The sequence below is a fragment of the Pseudoliparis swirei genome, chromosome 7 (assembly GCF_029220125.1).
Source record: "Pseudoliparis swirei isolate HS2019 ecotype Mariana Trench chromosome 7, NWPU_hadal_v1, whole genome shotgun sequence".
In the NCBI taxonomy this organism is placed as follows: domain Eukaryota; kingdom Metazoa; phylum Chordata; class Actinopteri; order Perciformes; family Liparidae; genus Pseudoliparis; species Pseudoliparis swirei.
This window is the reverse complement of record NC_079394.1, coordinates 12,152,751-12,166,952: the sequence shown is the minus strand read 5'-3', so window position 1 is coordinate 12,166,952 and position 14,202 is coordinate 12,152,751. Positions and strand designations below refer to the sequence as shown.

The window sequence follows — 14,202 nt, the reverse complement described above, 5'->3', positions numbered from 1 at the left end:
CTTTTGCAATTTGTGGTGATGAAACAGAACTTCAAACCCAGTAAAATGGATCAGTTATCAACATCAATAATGATGGGAAGCTTTTGAGACACACTGCAGATGCATACATGTAAGCGCTGGTCAATGCGATATGCTTTCTGTATCCTGTGTGGCTTCTTTACACAGGCTACACTATAAACATGCACAGTCCCTCCGGCTATCCAATTTCTAAATGGACTCCTTTCAAACTGGATATTTAGCGTCCAAAGCTTTTGATTATTTAACATTTTGTTGTTCGGAAACCAGACTGATTTCTACAGTCAGGCTAGCATTCAACCATACTGTATGTGTGTCAGTGGTTAGCAGATCCATCTTTCAATCAGGGGGTTGGTGGTTCAATCCCCGCCCTAGTCGATGCGTCCTTGAGCAAGACACTTAATTGCTCCCTGTAGCTGCTTCTACAGTGTATGAATGTAAGTTGCTTTGGATAAAAGTGTCAGCTAAATGACAATCTATATTTGTATGTATATATTTGGATGTATCCATATATTTAGATAATTCATAGTTTGTATTAGAGGTCCTATATAGAAGATTTGATGTCTTCTGTTTTGCATCATCAAATTCATAACATAAATGTAGAATAGCATCATTTAGATGCACACTGTACAAATTCACTAAATCATTTTGGAAAGAAGTTTGTTCAATCATTCACTTTTTATTGGCAATTGTGGGACATCCATTAAAAAAAAAGTACATTTCTCAATTTGTCAAACTGTACATGGAGAAGAATAAATTAAAATGCATGCTTTACAATTTGCACGTGATTGGATTCTATTCTTATCTCATAGTTATATTTATTGAAACATCAGCTCCATCCAGTCTTTAGAGTTGATGTCTGCAGTTTTGCTAAATGGGGATTATCTCAAAGCATTAGACAGAAAACTGTCGATGAATGCTTTAAAAAATATATATATTTCTGGTTCAAAAACTAAATACATTCTGGTGTGCTCAGGATCAATACAACAGAGTGGATTCACAAAGTTCCCTTCAAAAACTGTGAAAATGATGTCTTACAGCATGCAGCGTTTCCCAGTGTGACGACATACCTGTAAGCCGACGGTAAATGGCAAGATGTGGCTCTGATTAGAACATTTTATTTACAAAAAGTGCACAGCTGCTTTGAAACCGTATGTGCATTAAACAGCTTAAATTTCGTCTCGAAACGGACAACATAACGATATTAAATACAACATCATTGAAACCTCTTTTTCACTTTTCCCATTCAGGTGAAAGAGATTCACACATTCCTCCACATGACCCGGGTATTATCTCATCTCAATGCTGTGCTCTACTGTCTCTCCGTGGCCACAGCATACACTTCATTTATTTTCTCCTGGTACATCTTCACAACAATGGGCCTCCTCAGTTTCATGGTAGGTCCTGCATAGACAAAAAAAAGAACAATGCAAGTTAATTGAAGTCTCTGCTGAGTGACGGTGACAACATTTGATCCACTGAAGCTTTAGAAATATCTCAGAGGGAGAGATGTATTCGCGATCAATCACATGACACTAGAATGCAGTCTGGCATGCGGCAATCACAAGACTTGTCTGATTAAACCCCATGACAGCGCTAGTGATTACTTCCTGAACAGACTTTGCTAACATTTATATACCAAAAAAAGGAAGTAAAGCGAAATAACTCACCCAGTTCTCCTCCGCTGATGGAGAAGTCTCGCTCCAGTATCGCCCACTTCTGGATCTTCTGGGCGTTGGACGTTGCTCTGGCGTTGGCGCGCTCCATGCCTTCCTGTATGGCCTTGTAGATAGCTGGCTCCTTATTGGCTATGATCTCTGACACCTTGGTGGCCGTGACGTTGTGCTGCTTGCAGAACGCCACGGCCTCGGGGCTCAGCTCGTCTGTCGGCTCGCCGTTGTCGTCCACCACACACTGTGGAAATAGAGAAGGGTCGTTATTGTGTTTGTGTTATTTATTCAGGAGCTGTGACTGTGTGCAGGAGTTAAGTTACTTTGAGCGTGAGCAGCATGGAGAGGAACTTCAGCTTGTCTCCGATCAGCATGGCGTTGCTGATGATGGGCACCTCGGCCTTCACTGAATCCTCGATGGGCACCGGAGGGACGTTCTCTCCACCTGCAGTGATGATCAGTTCTGCAAAGAGAATACAAAAGTGTGTCACCTGACAATGTTCAGAGTCCAATGTTATAGTTAAACACAGTGACTATTGTCATTTCTGACAAAATATTGTATTATGTTGTTTTCATTTCATTTATTTATTTATTTGAACAGGGACGGTACACATCAATCAGCCCAGGGGTAAATGTGTCAGTCTTAACTAACGCTAAATTTCAACTGTAGTTAATGCGGCCAGATATTACAAGCCATCACTAAGGGAGAAAATGGTTATCACAAAAGCATAATAAAAAGCAATAAACATACAGGTTACGATCAATTTCCGGGTTTCTCTCGTCTTATTGAGAACTAGCAGTGGAAAAATATTCAGTAATTATCAAGATCCCAATCCCACTTAATGTCACTACAATTGTATCTAAAAGTAATATTATGTAAAAAAGAATGCAATATCTTTCTTAAAAGTTGTTCTAGCGTCATATTAAATATCTTTTTTTCTTGTAGAGTACAAGTAAAAGTGCCAATTCAACAATAATACAAATGTAAGTCCTGCATTCAAAATCTTGATAAAATAAAAGTAAATAATTATGCTCAGCAAAATGTATCAAAAGTGGAAAAACTAGAACAATTTGTTCTGCAGAATAATTTAAAATGAAATTATTGGATAAATGTTAATACTGATGCATCAATTAATAAACACACATAATTATACTGTTGCAGCTGGTGGAGGTAAGTATTGTTTTTAAGACTTTATACATTGGATAGTGTATTCCTGTGGATCAATGAGTCAGACCCCTCTAGAGGGACACCATCATACCCTTGATCCTTCCTGTGATGTACAGGAAGTCATTCTGGTCGTGTCGTCCCAGATCTCCAGAGTGCAGCCAGCCGTCCTGGTCGAGAGCCTCCGCTGTTAAATCCGGCATGTCCAGGTAGCCCATGAAGATGTGCCGACCCCACATACATATCTCTCCACTCCCGTCCTCATCTGGCTTCTCCAGCTTCGTCTTGCTGCCCGGCATCTGTTTTCCACAGCTGGAGAAACAAAACATAAGTCTGCAGCATGCTTATTTAGACCTGACCTGGCCAAAGGTTGCGCTTCAACTGCACCGCGAAGTGCACTACAAAGATATCACAATGTCAGGGCACTGGGAAAAACATTTTAATGCATAAATAATAATACAACTAGTTGATTTGTGATTAATTAAAGCAGGGGTTCCCAATATTATTGACTCATGAATTCTTAAAAACAAATGAATGTCTGCTTCCTCAAGAAAAGTTAATAATAATAATAATAATAATAATGATAATAACTAGAATGGGCACTCGGTAGAGAGCATACCTTCGCATATCACAAGATTGGGCATTGGATTATGAACATTTTGGCATTAGTTGCATGCCAATTGGATACAGATTGACCGTACTATGGTCAAAAGAACCAATCATCCCACCAAATTTCATGCGATTCAAGAAGATGTTGATCTTTTCATGACCTTGACCTTTGACCCGATCGATCCCAAAATCTAATCAAATGGTCCCTGGATAATAACCAATCATCCCACCAAATCTCATGCGATTCAGTTTAAAAGTTTTTGCGTTATGCGAGTAACACGCATACAAATAAATAAATAAATAAATACATGGCGATCAAAACATAACCTTCCGCATTTTCAATGCGAAGGTAATAATAGTGTTGCATAAACATATCTCCACAGCGCTCTATCAACACTAAATAAATATCTGGCTCCACACATATGATGCTGGTATAAAAGGAAAAGAAACACTGGTTGGTTTGCATTTCTTTAAACCAATCACATCCTCATCTACATCTCCGGTGGGCATGAGTCTGCCAACAGGTGGGAGATTAACCCACCTCTTGCCAGACCAATTCTGTTGGTGTTGTCTTAACAATTTAGAGCTTGAAGTCTAAAGACAGTGGTGATGGTAGTGGATGTTAGTCGGAGTGCAGCCCCAGTGACTCCCCAGTCGACTCTGGATTCCTTCAGCCTCTTGTGCTCCATCATCAGCCAGGACCTCAAGTCGGAGCCACAACAGAGTATTCACTTCCTACGCCAGCTGAAGAAGTTCAATCCGTCACAAACGATGATGGTGCTCTTCTACACTGCTATCCACGACCTGTACGCCTCCAGGACCAAAGACTGGCCTCATCACCAGGGCCAGGGACCCCCACCGACACAGACTCAGAGGTGAGCAGTGGCCTACAGAGGTCTGATAAGCTTACTTCTTTCTAACGCCACACTCATAGATTGTTTTTCATTTTTAAACTTTTAATCTTCAACATCAACTTGTAAACAGAAATGTGGAAAATCCACTTTAGGGCGCCACAGTAATCCCCAGATCAGCAACCCACAATCATAGTCGACGTGCTCCATAATGCTTTGCTGCTGACCTTGTGAGTTGGTAATGGATGTCAGTGGAGAGGGTGTGTGGGCCGGAGCTTTCACTCATGCCGTATAGCTCCAATAAAGGGATGTTCAGGCTCATGAAGTATTCCAGAGTGTCTTTGGTGATGGGGGCAGCGCCCGTGAAGCACAACTTGCAGCGGTCCAGGCCCAGCGATTCACGGACCTTCTTAAAGACCAGATTATTAGCCAGCATGAAGCCCCAAGGCACCTGAGTCTCCCTGGAACCAAAAAGATAAAGTCAAAATTACAACCACTGTATGTTTGAGGTAAAGAGTAGTTAGGAATTAGGAATTTAGCCCCAAATGAAACATTCTCAAAATGTCTGTTTGAGCTAGAAAGAAAAAAAAACTATTGCATGGATTTGCATTAAATTCTGTCTCAACATTTATGTCCCCCTCAAGATAATTTTAAAACACTTTGGTATTTCCCAGATTTTTCATATAGCGCCATCATAAGGTAAAAAGGTCAAACACCACTACAGATGCGGATGTCTTTCCCATCAGCCCTCATCTGTTCTTTGTGTTTTGGACTAATCTGCAAATGTTAGAATGCTAACAAAGGATCGTTGCTGCTGTCTCACCTGTTCATGACACTGTAGTTGTACTGCAGACCTATGGACTTGGCCCAGCCCGCCACTCTTCTCCTCATCGGGGAGGCCTTGGCACCGACAGCTTTCATTTTCTCCTGCATCTTCTCCCACACACGAGGAACCCCCAGGAAACAAGTTGGACGAGCCTCTTTAAGTGTGTTTACTAAGGAGCCCTGGACAAATGATTGGGGATTAGAGTAAAAACAGTAAACAGAGTAAAAATAGTAAACCATAAATAATAATTCTATGTTCATACAACAGAAGGCATCCTTACCTTGAGGGCGTCTGGCTCTGCAAAGTAGGTGGTCATGGCAAAACAAACACACAACCACATGTCCACTAGCTGTGCTGCCACGTGGCTGAGCGGCAGGTAACTGACCATCACCTCCTCAGCATACTTTAAGTCGAGCATGGCAGCTGCCGTGCGGACTGTCCATGTCACCTGCACAGTCAGAAGCAAAGTATTTCACTTAAGCATTTTTCTTTGATTTTCACAAAACAAGTCAACAAACACATTGTTCACACAGATTGTTATTAGTATCTTATAAACTCTCTGGTTGAGCCAATACTAGTATGGTGTTGTCTCTACATCTACCAGCTAGTGTGAGATGGTGCAGTCTTTTTCCATTTGAGGAGAATCAGTTGTTTAGCAAGCAGTGTAGAGGAGGCCACAGCTGCAGTTTGGTCAGCTGGGAACTTCAAGTCCTCGAGGCTGTCCTAACTATCGCAGTGAAAAGGTTGGGATCAATAAGTCTATTGATATATATTGCATTTGAAAAAAACACTTAAAAAAAAAAAAAAGAAGGGCTGCACGGTGGTGTAGTGGCTAGCACTGTCGCCTCACAGCAAGAGGGCCGTTGGTTCAATTCCCGGTCGGGGCGGTCCTTCTGTGTGGAGTTTGCATGTTCTCCCCGTGGCAGCGTGAGTTCCCTCCGGGTTCCTCCCACAGTCCAAAGACATGCAGTCAGGTTAATTGATGTCTAAATTGCCCATAGGTGTGAATGTGAGAGTGAATGGTTGCATGTCTCTATGTGTGCCCTGCGATGGACTGGCGGCCTGTCCAGGGGACTGCCTTCGCCCTATGTCAGCTGGGATCGGCTCCAGCGCCCCCGCGACCCTAATGAGGATGAAGCGGTATTGATAATGGATGGATGGATGGACTTTCCAAAAATATCTTCAAGGAGAAGAAGGAAACAGTGATTTCCGGTCTGGTCTGGAAGCCATAATATATGTTGTCGCTGTTTTTGGAGTTCCCCAGGGCTTTATGTTGGGTCCTCTTCCTCTTTCATTTCCATAAATAAACACTTTATTTGATGCTGTTAAAATGTATTTAGAAAAATCGCATTAATCTAAATAGCAATTAAGGCAAATAAACTACTGACATACTAACATTCTTGTATTCAGCTGTGTTCATGTTTTTATCCATTTTACTCATACTTTTATTTTAAACCTGCCTCTTTCTACACATTACGTATTTTCTTACACACTGTTTATATACATGTCAAATATCCATACTTTTTGCAGTACAAGTTAATTTTCTGTTTTCTACCTCATGTTCCTAAAGTCACAATGTATTTTATTTTACTTTAATAAAGAATTGCAAGAAACGAAAGACATTCTCTGGTTCCAGCTTCTCAATTGAGATAATTGGCTTTTTTTGGTCATATATCATTGTTAGTTGCGCATTTACAGGTTTAGAACTTTTTTGGGGAAAGGGTGGGCTTTTGTGTGGGCTCTGGAAAGTTCTGATGTGCATTTTTTTTATTGGAACGATTAATTGGAAAAATATAAGATTTAGAATAAAAACAGTTGTTAATTGAGCCCCAAGAAGGAGTTATATGAAGATAGTTGTTAAAAGAATACAGGCCAAGGAAAGGAAAGTGTTTGGTCTTGATTACTCACATTGTCATGGCTCAGCATGACTCCTTTCGGGTTTCCAGTGGTTCCAGAGGTAAAGATGAGAGTACAGCACTCATTGGCCCGAAGACTGTCAATCACAGCATTTAGCTGCTCGTCGGGCACATCCTCTCCCAGCTTCATGAACTCTGCCCACTACACAAATAAAGAGTTAAAGTTAAGCAAAGTCCGTAAACATCCAGAGTGAACTGAACTTTATCTGATATAGTGGAGTTTAATACATTAGAGGTCAGTCACATTTATTTAATTACAATTGTTATACCACAAGTGATACAGATAATATCTTTGGATTAAAATATGAGGTGAAACTGTAGAGATCACATAAAGATTATCATCAACCATGTGACTTATTTGCATAATCAATATGTTTGCTAAGGGAACGTACCGTATAAAGAAATGGTTCTTTCTGCTGCAGCTCGCCTTTATACTGGACAATGGCTTTCAGATGAGGTAGATGATCTTTAACCTGTTGTGGAAATAAAAATTAAAACAAAAGTCATATGAGGGCAGACTTGTTTTCTAACTTTACCAAAAGTTCTTACAGCACTCCAATAAAGCTGCTGACCTGCAGGATTTTCTCGAGCTGTTTCTGGTTCTCCACTACCAGGATGTTGGCCTCACTGCTGGCAGCCACATACTGACACGCTTCAGGTGAGTTGGTGGTGTAAATTCCAGTTGCCAGACCTCTAAAGGAATAAACCAGATATAAGAAAGTAAAAAACATTGTATATTGCACACATTTCTTGCAAGAGTTACTGTGGATTTTGCTCTTTTGACTACAGATTGTCTCACAAACATGTTTTCATGCAAATTAGTTAAAAACACGAGACACAATGCGCAAGATATGCAACATACTAAAACTAAACAAATGCAGTTAACAAATGGTCCATTTTTTACACAATTATAAATAGGATTGTATCGACAGCCAGATGATAAAACACAAAGCTTCTGCATTATGATTTTGTTAAAATGGAAATCTCCTTTACTGCATAAAATAAAGATGCAAGTACATTTTCTGTATTTGAATCCATGTTGCACAATACATTTAAGTCTTAGAATTGATGCATAAAATATACAACTTCAATGTTACTCATCTATCTGAGGACATCAGCTGGATAGAGTTTTAACGGCCACTTTATCCGACTTTTTAACTGGTATAACAGCGATGGGTGGGGACACAGAGATGGACTTTGAGCTGGGTATGAACAGAGATTATAGTGCAGTCAGGGGTGAAACAATGCTCGGGCATCTCTATGTCTACATGGAATCTGATCTGTTAAGTTAAATATGATCTTACCCTGCAAAGATGCAGCCGATGTCTGAGATGAACCACTCGGGGGAGTTAAATCCCAGAATCCCCACACCATGGTAACGCTCCAGCCCTAACTAAGAAGCAGACAAATTGTTGTTGTTTTTCTTATTTTCTCAAAAGAACATGTATCTTTAATGACACAGCAGCACAGTGCCTCTATTACTCTTGACCTATATCTCGTTTTTAAAGCCACTCCACCTCACGGGACACACACATTTCAATGAAACAGGAGATTTAACACAAGCTGTGAGCTTCACACACCCAGGTGTTGATTTACAGCAAACTGATCTCACAACTCAGGGAATTTCAAAGAGAGAAGGAGGAAATAATGAGTTACTGTTTAAAAAACAGGAATTTACATTGTGTAGTCTGTAACTCCAGCCCTCCTTTATTCCTTTTACATGTTGTAATATATGTTATACATATATATACTAGGGCTGTCAATCGATTTAAAAAAATTAACTAATTAATCGCACATTTTGAAATTCATTAATCGCGATTAAAAGTATTTTTTTCTTCTGAAGACTAAATCTTCTAAATGAACGAGTAATCCCTTCAGACAGCGTGTATTTCAGACACTTGTTTAATTGTATTCTTTTTTAAAGACAAAACTTCACACAGAGCTGTGTTTTCAAAGAGGCTCCGACCTATAAAGTGCCAGCGAGGTATTTAATATCGTGGATGATAAATTGTTTCTTCAGTGAAACATCAGATTAGTAAGAAAAGGTATATTTGAGACCCCATTGGTCCTGTCATCTTTAACATTGAACAACAGCAGAACCAGTGGCCTTGGTAAACTGACAAAAATGTCATGTTAACCCTCTGGAGCCTGGGCTCATTTTCTCGATTTTACAACAACAACAAAAATCACCTTTTAAAGTCTTTTGCATGTGACACATCCCAGTGTTTCCCCCGCCATTCTATCAGGGTGAGGCCCCGCCCCCCTGTAATGTTCTCTATAGCGCCAGATTACAGCTGAAGAAGTGTACGGTTCTTTTCTTCAAGACGTCTTTGTTCTTTTATTAAACTAAACGTCTGTTGTTGGTCGTCTCTACAGCAGCATGTCAATCTGTCTCGACGTGTCAGTCACTCTTCTCGGCTCTCCGTCTCGCGCGCCGCAGAGCTCCATGCCGGCGTGTCTGCGCGCGCATCGGGGTGGAGCAACAACAACAAAGTCACCTGCACCTTCCGCCCCGCGGCACCGACACGTCGCCCTCTGCTTCTCTGTGAATATGGAGGAGCAGACGGGAGGAAGGAGGCGGACTGCCGCGACTTGACACTCAGAGGAGTGCAACAACTTCAACGCACACCGGAAGTAAACAAAGTTGCGTTAATTGCGTTAAAATACTTTAGTACCTTTCCTCATTTCTGCTACTAAAAATTGGAAGATTACAGTTTGTGTAAAGCAAAATGTCCAGAATTCCTACTTTTGACCCAAAACGGATGTAAACAGCCTTAAATTAAAGCTAAAAGACACATTTCTATTAATGTTAGAGACAGAAACAATATTTCACAGCACAAGACAATTTGCAAACAAACCTTGAGGAAACTTTTAGCTGCTGCCCGGCACTGCCCGTAATATTGTCTCCATGTCAGGGTCACCCACTGGCCCTCTTTTTTGGAAGCCAGGGCTGGATGATCTCCGTACGTGTTCACGGTGTGCAGGAACAGCTGATGGACCGTCATGGGAGTCTCTGAGGCCGGACCCGAGCCCTCCATCCTCAGCCTGACTGCCTTGTGTCTGCTGGTGCTCCAGAGCTCGTCCGCTGGGGCCAGCGGTGCTGGTCCGTTGATCTTCCACAAGGGAACTGACTGAGGCTCTTTTGTTTTAGGACAACAAGGGCAGCCGTATTTACTCGCCATTAATAACAATACAAATGTCAGGAGACACCCTCACTACACCGAGAAAGCTAATTTAAGGAGAAGACTCTCGGTTATGAGAGGACTGCGGACATCTCTGGTTGAAGCCTGTGGATTTATTGCACATGTATTGTCAGAGCAACAGGATTTACAGGTTGTGCTGTGAAAGTGGGAGGGCTTAAGGATACCTGAGACTAAACAGAACTGATGAGCCGACTTACCGATCGGGTTTGGTGAGAGGAAGTTCAGTGAGAGCTTCAAAGAACACAGACACAATAGTGCTGTATTTATTTGTGTTGCTAAAGGTCCTCCCTGTAATTTAAAATCTATTTCTTAATTGTATTTTTCCATTCTTATTTGTCTCATCACAACTTTACATAATGATGGGATTTATTATTTTGTTTATAGCTTTTGCTCAATTTGTATTTGCTCTTCTGCAAAAATCTGTTTGTTTTATCTTGCTGTATATTTCTCCGAGCATTTAGTTTCTATTGTCACAGCTCTTTGACTCTGAGGCGCATTCCTCTCAACCACGTGGCTGCAAGTACTTCACTTAAAGCTAAAGTCTATTTTCCAAACTTTGGTTTCCAACAACTTAACTAAACTACAACAGTTTTCCTAAGCGGTCCCAAAAGTGAAAGATCTCTCTGTATCATTTGATACAGTGAAACATTTGGTTTTTACTCAATAGTTTACTTTTCAGACGCATCATGAAACTGGTTCAGATCACACTTTATCTTAACATTTTCTCCCTTTTTTACTTCCTTGTGGTTTTATTACCCAAAAGCACTTGTTGCTATTTCACAACTTTCATTTAGTGACCGATATTTGAGAGCCTCTCAGACTTTAAACACAGCATAAAACACAGAACACATTCTACATAATTATGTTTTCTGCATCTGAATGCCAAACCTGCAGATAACAACGAGAGTCATTCTCTCATTCCAGTGTAATGATAACAAGATTATGCTGTGTTGGATGTCCTCTAAATGACCTTTTTGCTTTATATATTTGAAAAGCCTGCTATACGTTGCAGTTGCTTACACAGCAGTAAATTCCCCCCTTTTTGCCATTTCTAAAAGTGACGTATTGTATATTTGTGGCCTTGTTTTTACAGGTTGTGTCTGTTTCAAGGTGTTTGTGTTTAGCTTAAGAGTGATTTTACTTTTTAACATCCTAATTATTCCTTCTCTCCTAACGTTGCGCTCAGACTCTTACCTAGGGAGAGGCCTTCAGTGGCTTCCTCCAGCTCAGATGTTGCACAGAGCTCAGCTGTGGAGGCTTCTCCATTGAGGACGAGGGGGGAGTGAGTCTTTAAGTTTGTGGAGTCTGACGGAGCCTTTTGGGTGGAGATCCTGTGGACAAACATAATTGTGAGTTCAATAGTACAAATGGATCAAATCAACATCATCATAAAGATGTGTTTACCACTTTGGGACATGCATCCTTTGACATACCTCTCAGCTTTACCATCCATGACTGCAACACCACAGCTGCTCCTCACCAAACACTCTGGGACATTCATCTCGTATCTGCTGGGATAACAGAGGAAACTTTATTACATGGGCATGAAGAACAATTAGCATTGAAACACTTCAGATATCCTTCAAGCAGATAATAATCCCGGTTATGAAACAGCACCGCTCTGGTCATTTATACAAGACTGACAAAGTCATTGCAACAGGCCAGAGCCAATGACCGCCGTCGTGACCTTTTGCAACTGTGAATATTGTGCCAGAAAGTATTGCAGGACATGTGCATGCTTTTATATTCTCTCACTCCATCTCAGTCATCCCTAGTCAATTCAACGTTTCAAGTTTTAGATGAAAAATTCAAATATTGTCAAAAAGACCAGCTTGATAACTGGATAACTGACTCAAAGGAAAGGTCCTTGAGTCAGTTATCCTGCGAATGTTCTGCAGAGAGTGAAATGTTGCCATCTAGTGTGTAAACGACTCCACGACTGTGTTTTATGGCCTTTATCTTTAAAGAACCAAAGTGCCAAAATCAGTAGATACAATAAAAGATTAGCCGTGATGGAAGAAGGACTCATAACTTGAAGTAAATGTGTATGTATATATTTATTTATTATAGGAATATTCTTAATGATGCTTTAGCATGTAAGCAGCATTGTAATGGATGGAGCACATGTTATTTACTTGATATACTGTTGAATAGTTTAACCTATCATCATTTTTAAAAAATCACATAACGTGTTTTTTAAATCTTTGATCTTTAAAAAAACTCCAGTTGGATTAAAAAGCACTATATTTCCCTCTGAAATGGATGGAAGTGGAGTTATAAAGTAGCATAATGTTTAAATACTCAAGCAGATTCTCAGTTTGACCTCTAGTCTATATTTGGTCAAAATTTCTCTGGATCAAAGTTCATACGACTTGAAAAACGACAGTGTGGCAATGGCAAAGTCGTGTACTATGAAAATATTGATGGATTTCAGGGTCATTAATGACTTTGATTTGCACATTACCAAGACAGCAGACACAGCCTATGAAGAAAAAAGTGTGTTAAATCTTCTAGTAGAACATTAGTAGTAGAAAGTCCTATAATTGCTCCTTTATTATCTCCTCATATATGAGGAGATAATAAAAGAGCAATTTCAAATGGTTTGCCCCAGTATAGGTAAGAATCACCCAACTCCTTGTGGAGGGGGTTTAAAGAAATACTTTGTCTGTATTTATCAAACAATTAACAGTAAAGCTCACATCAACATTTCCATCTATTAGTTATGTGTTTGTCTCAAACCCATTGACCGGTTAGCCCAAAGGTCGTCTCCACATCAAAGATCACAAAGTGTGCACAGCAGTAGATTTTTCTTAGCCGTGACATTTTTTATTATACTGTGGAATTAATGTATTACTTCCTGTAATTCAATGACAAAAATTAGTTGTTACATTTCAATAATTGACGATATTCAAAGTGCATTATCCTCATACAAGACATGCAGTCCCCATAACAACCTCTCACAACCAAAGTTACCCCTACGTACGACTTTTTCCCCACACTGTAACATCAAAAAAAGATCTTTAAATTGGCACTTTTCCTACCTTCTTCTGTGACAAAGACAATGGACAGTCGTTGTCAAGTGCCGGATAGACTCGGATCAACCTTTGGCCGGTGCAGGTCTGTTGCCCCCCAGGAGGAAATATAAGCAGATATGCTTCGATGCATATCACGCCTCACCTCCAGAGCTTTCATAACTTTCGCAATCCTCTGAATAACTGAGTCGATCAGTTAAAGATCCTCCAATGAGCTGACTGCTCCTCGAGGCGAAGAAGACCTGGATACACACACACATCCTGCAACTGGGAGAAACCTGCTTTGTTTATATTATTGAGCAGACAAATACTCGTGGGTTCTTCCGCTACTTCTGTACAAATAAGTGGCATTATTTTGGCAATACACGTTAAAATGCACAACGTATTAGGGATATCGTGTTTCATGCACAACTTTAGCATTTTCTCAAGAATTCTCTTAATTCTGCCTCTTCTCTATTTACGTCTAAAAAAAATGCACAAGAGAAATCGGAAAGAGTCCATGATTTTGTCTTTAAATGTCCAAAGATCAATAAGTGTTACGTATTCTGTCTGACAGTCGGGGTTAAAGGTAGTTGGGAGAGTTCCACTACATGGGTAGTTGTACTCTCGCCTATATTTACATTGCTCACGGGCACTAATGTCACAAAGTCATACCACAGTGACCCCACATCTGTCTAGACTCTGACCCTCACTACTAATAGATGGGCACATGCAATCTGTTGGTATTAATTAATACAGCAATGTGTTAAAAAGAGGCAGCAGGTAACTAAACCAAACACTGTAAGTCATGCATATTATAATATTTAAAACAATCTTAATCTGCCCTAAAGGCTGTATATGTGACAGTCATTAGCTGCTCTGCACTGGCTCCCTGTAAAGTCAAGAATCACATTTAAAATTCTTCTCCTTACCTAC

At 40.3% G+C, this 14,202-nt stretch overlaps 1 protein-coding gene across 2 annotated transcripts; it reads right to left on the bottom strand.

Moving 5' to 3' along the window:
- Window positions 1-670: 670 nt before the first annotated feature.
- On the bottom strand, window positions 671-13,693 carry LOC130196937 (long-chain-fatty-acid--CoA ligase ACSBG2-like). Of its 2 annotated transcripts, none has more exons than XM_056419371.1 (15): window positions 13,297-13,693; window positions 11,689-11,766; window positions 11,450-11,586; window positions 9,911-10,191; window positions 8,357-8,445; window positions 7,625-7,745; window positions 7,445-7,525; window positions 7,045-7,194; window positions 5,417-5,584; window positions 5,134-5,315; window positions 4,538-4,771; window positions 2,945-3,162; window positions 2,009-2,148; window positions 1,686-1,929; window positions 671-1,419 (listed from the first exon to the last, which is right to left on the bottom strand). In XM_056419371.1, exons 2-15 carry the CDS (start codon window positions 11,754-11,756, stop codon window positions 1,328-1,330), a joined length of 2,205 nt encoding a protein of 734 aa, XP_056275346.1. In that variant the 5' UTR covers window positions 11,757-11,766; window positions 13,297-13,693; the 3' UTR covers window positions 671-1,327. The 2 variants fall into 2 exon arrangements, with proteins under 2 accessions (XP_056275346.1, XP_056275347.1); XM_056419372.1 differs by having other exon boundaries at window positions 11,689-11,763.
- Between the last annotated feature and the right edge of the window lie 509 nt (window positions 13,694-14,202).

Coding starts and splice junctions, on each gene's coding strand:
- LOC130196937 (XM_056419371.1), bottom strand. CDS start 11,756: ATGAATGTCCCAGAGTGTTTGGTGAGGAGCAGCTGTGGTGTTGCAGTC. Junction 5,585..7,044: donor TCATGCTGAGCCATGACAAT/GTGAGTAATCAA, acceptor CTGACTGTGCAG/GTGACATGGACAGTCCGCAC. Junction 5,316..5,416: donor CAGAGCCAGACGCCCTCAAG/GTAAGGATGCCT, acceptor TCATTTGTCCAG/GGCTCCTTAGTAAACACACT.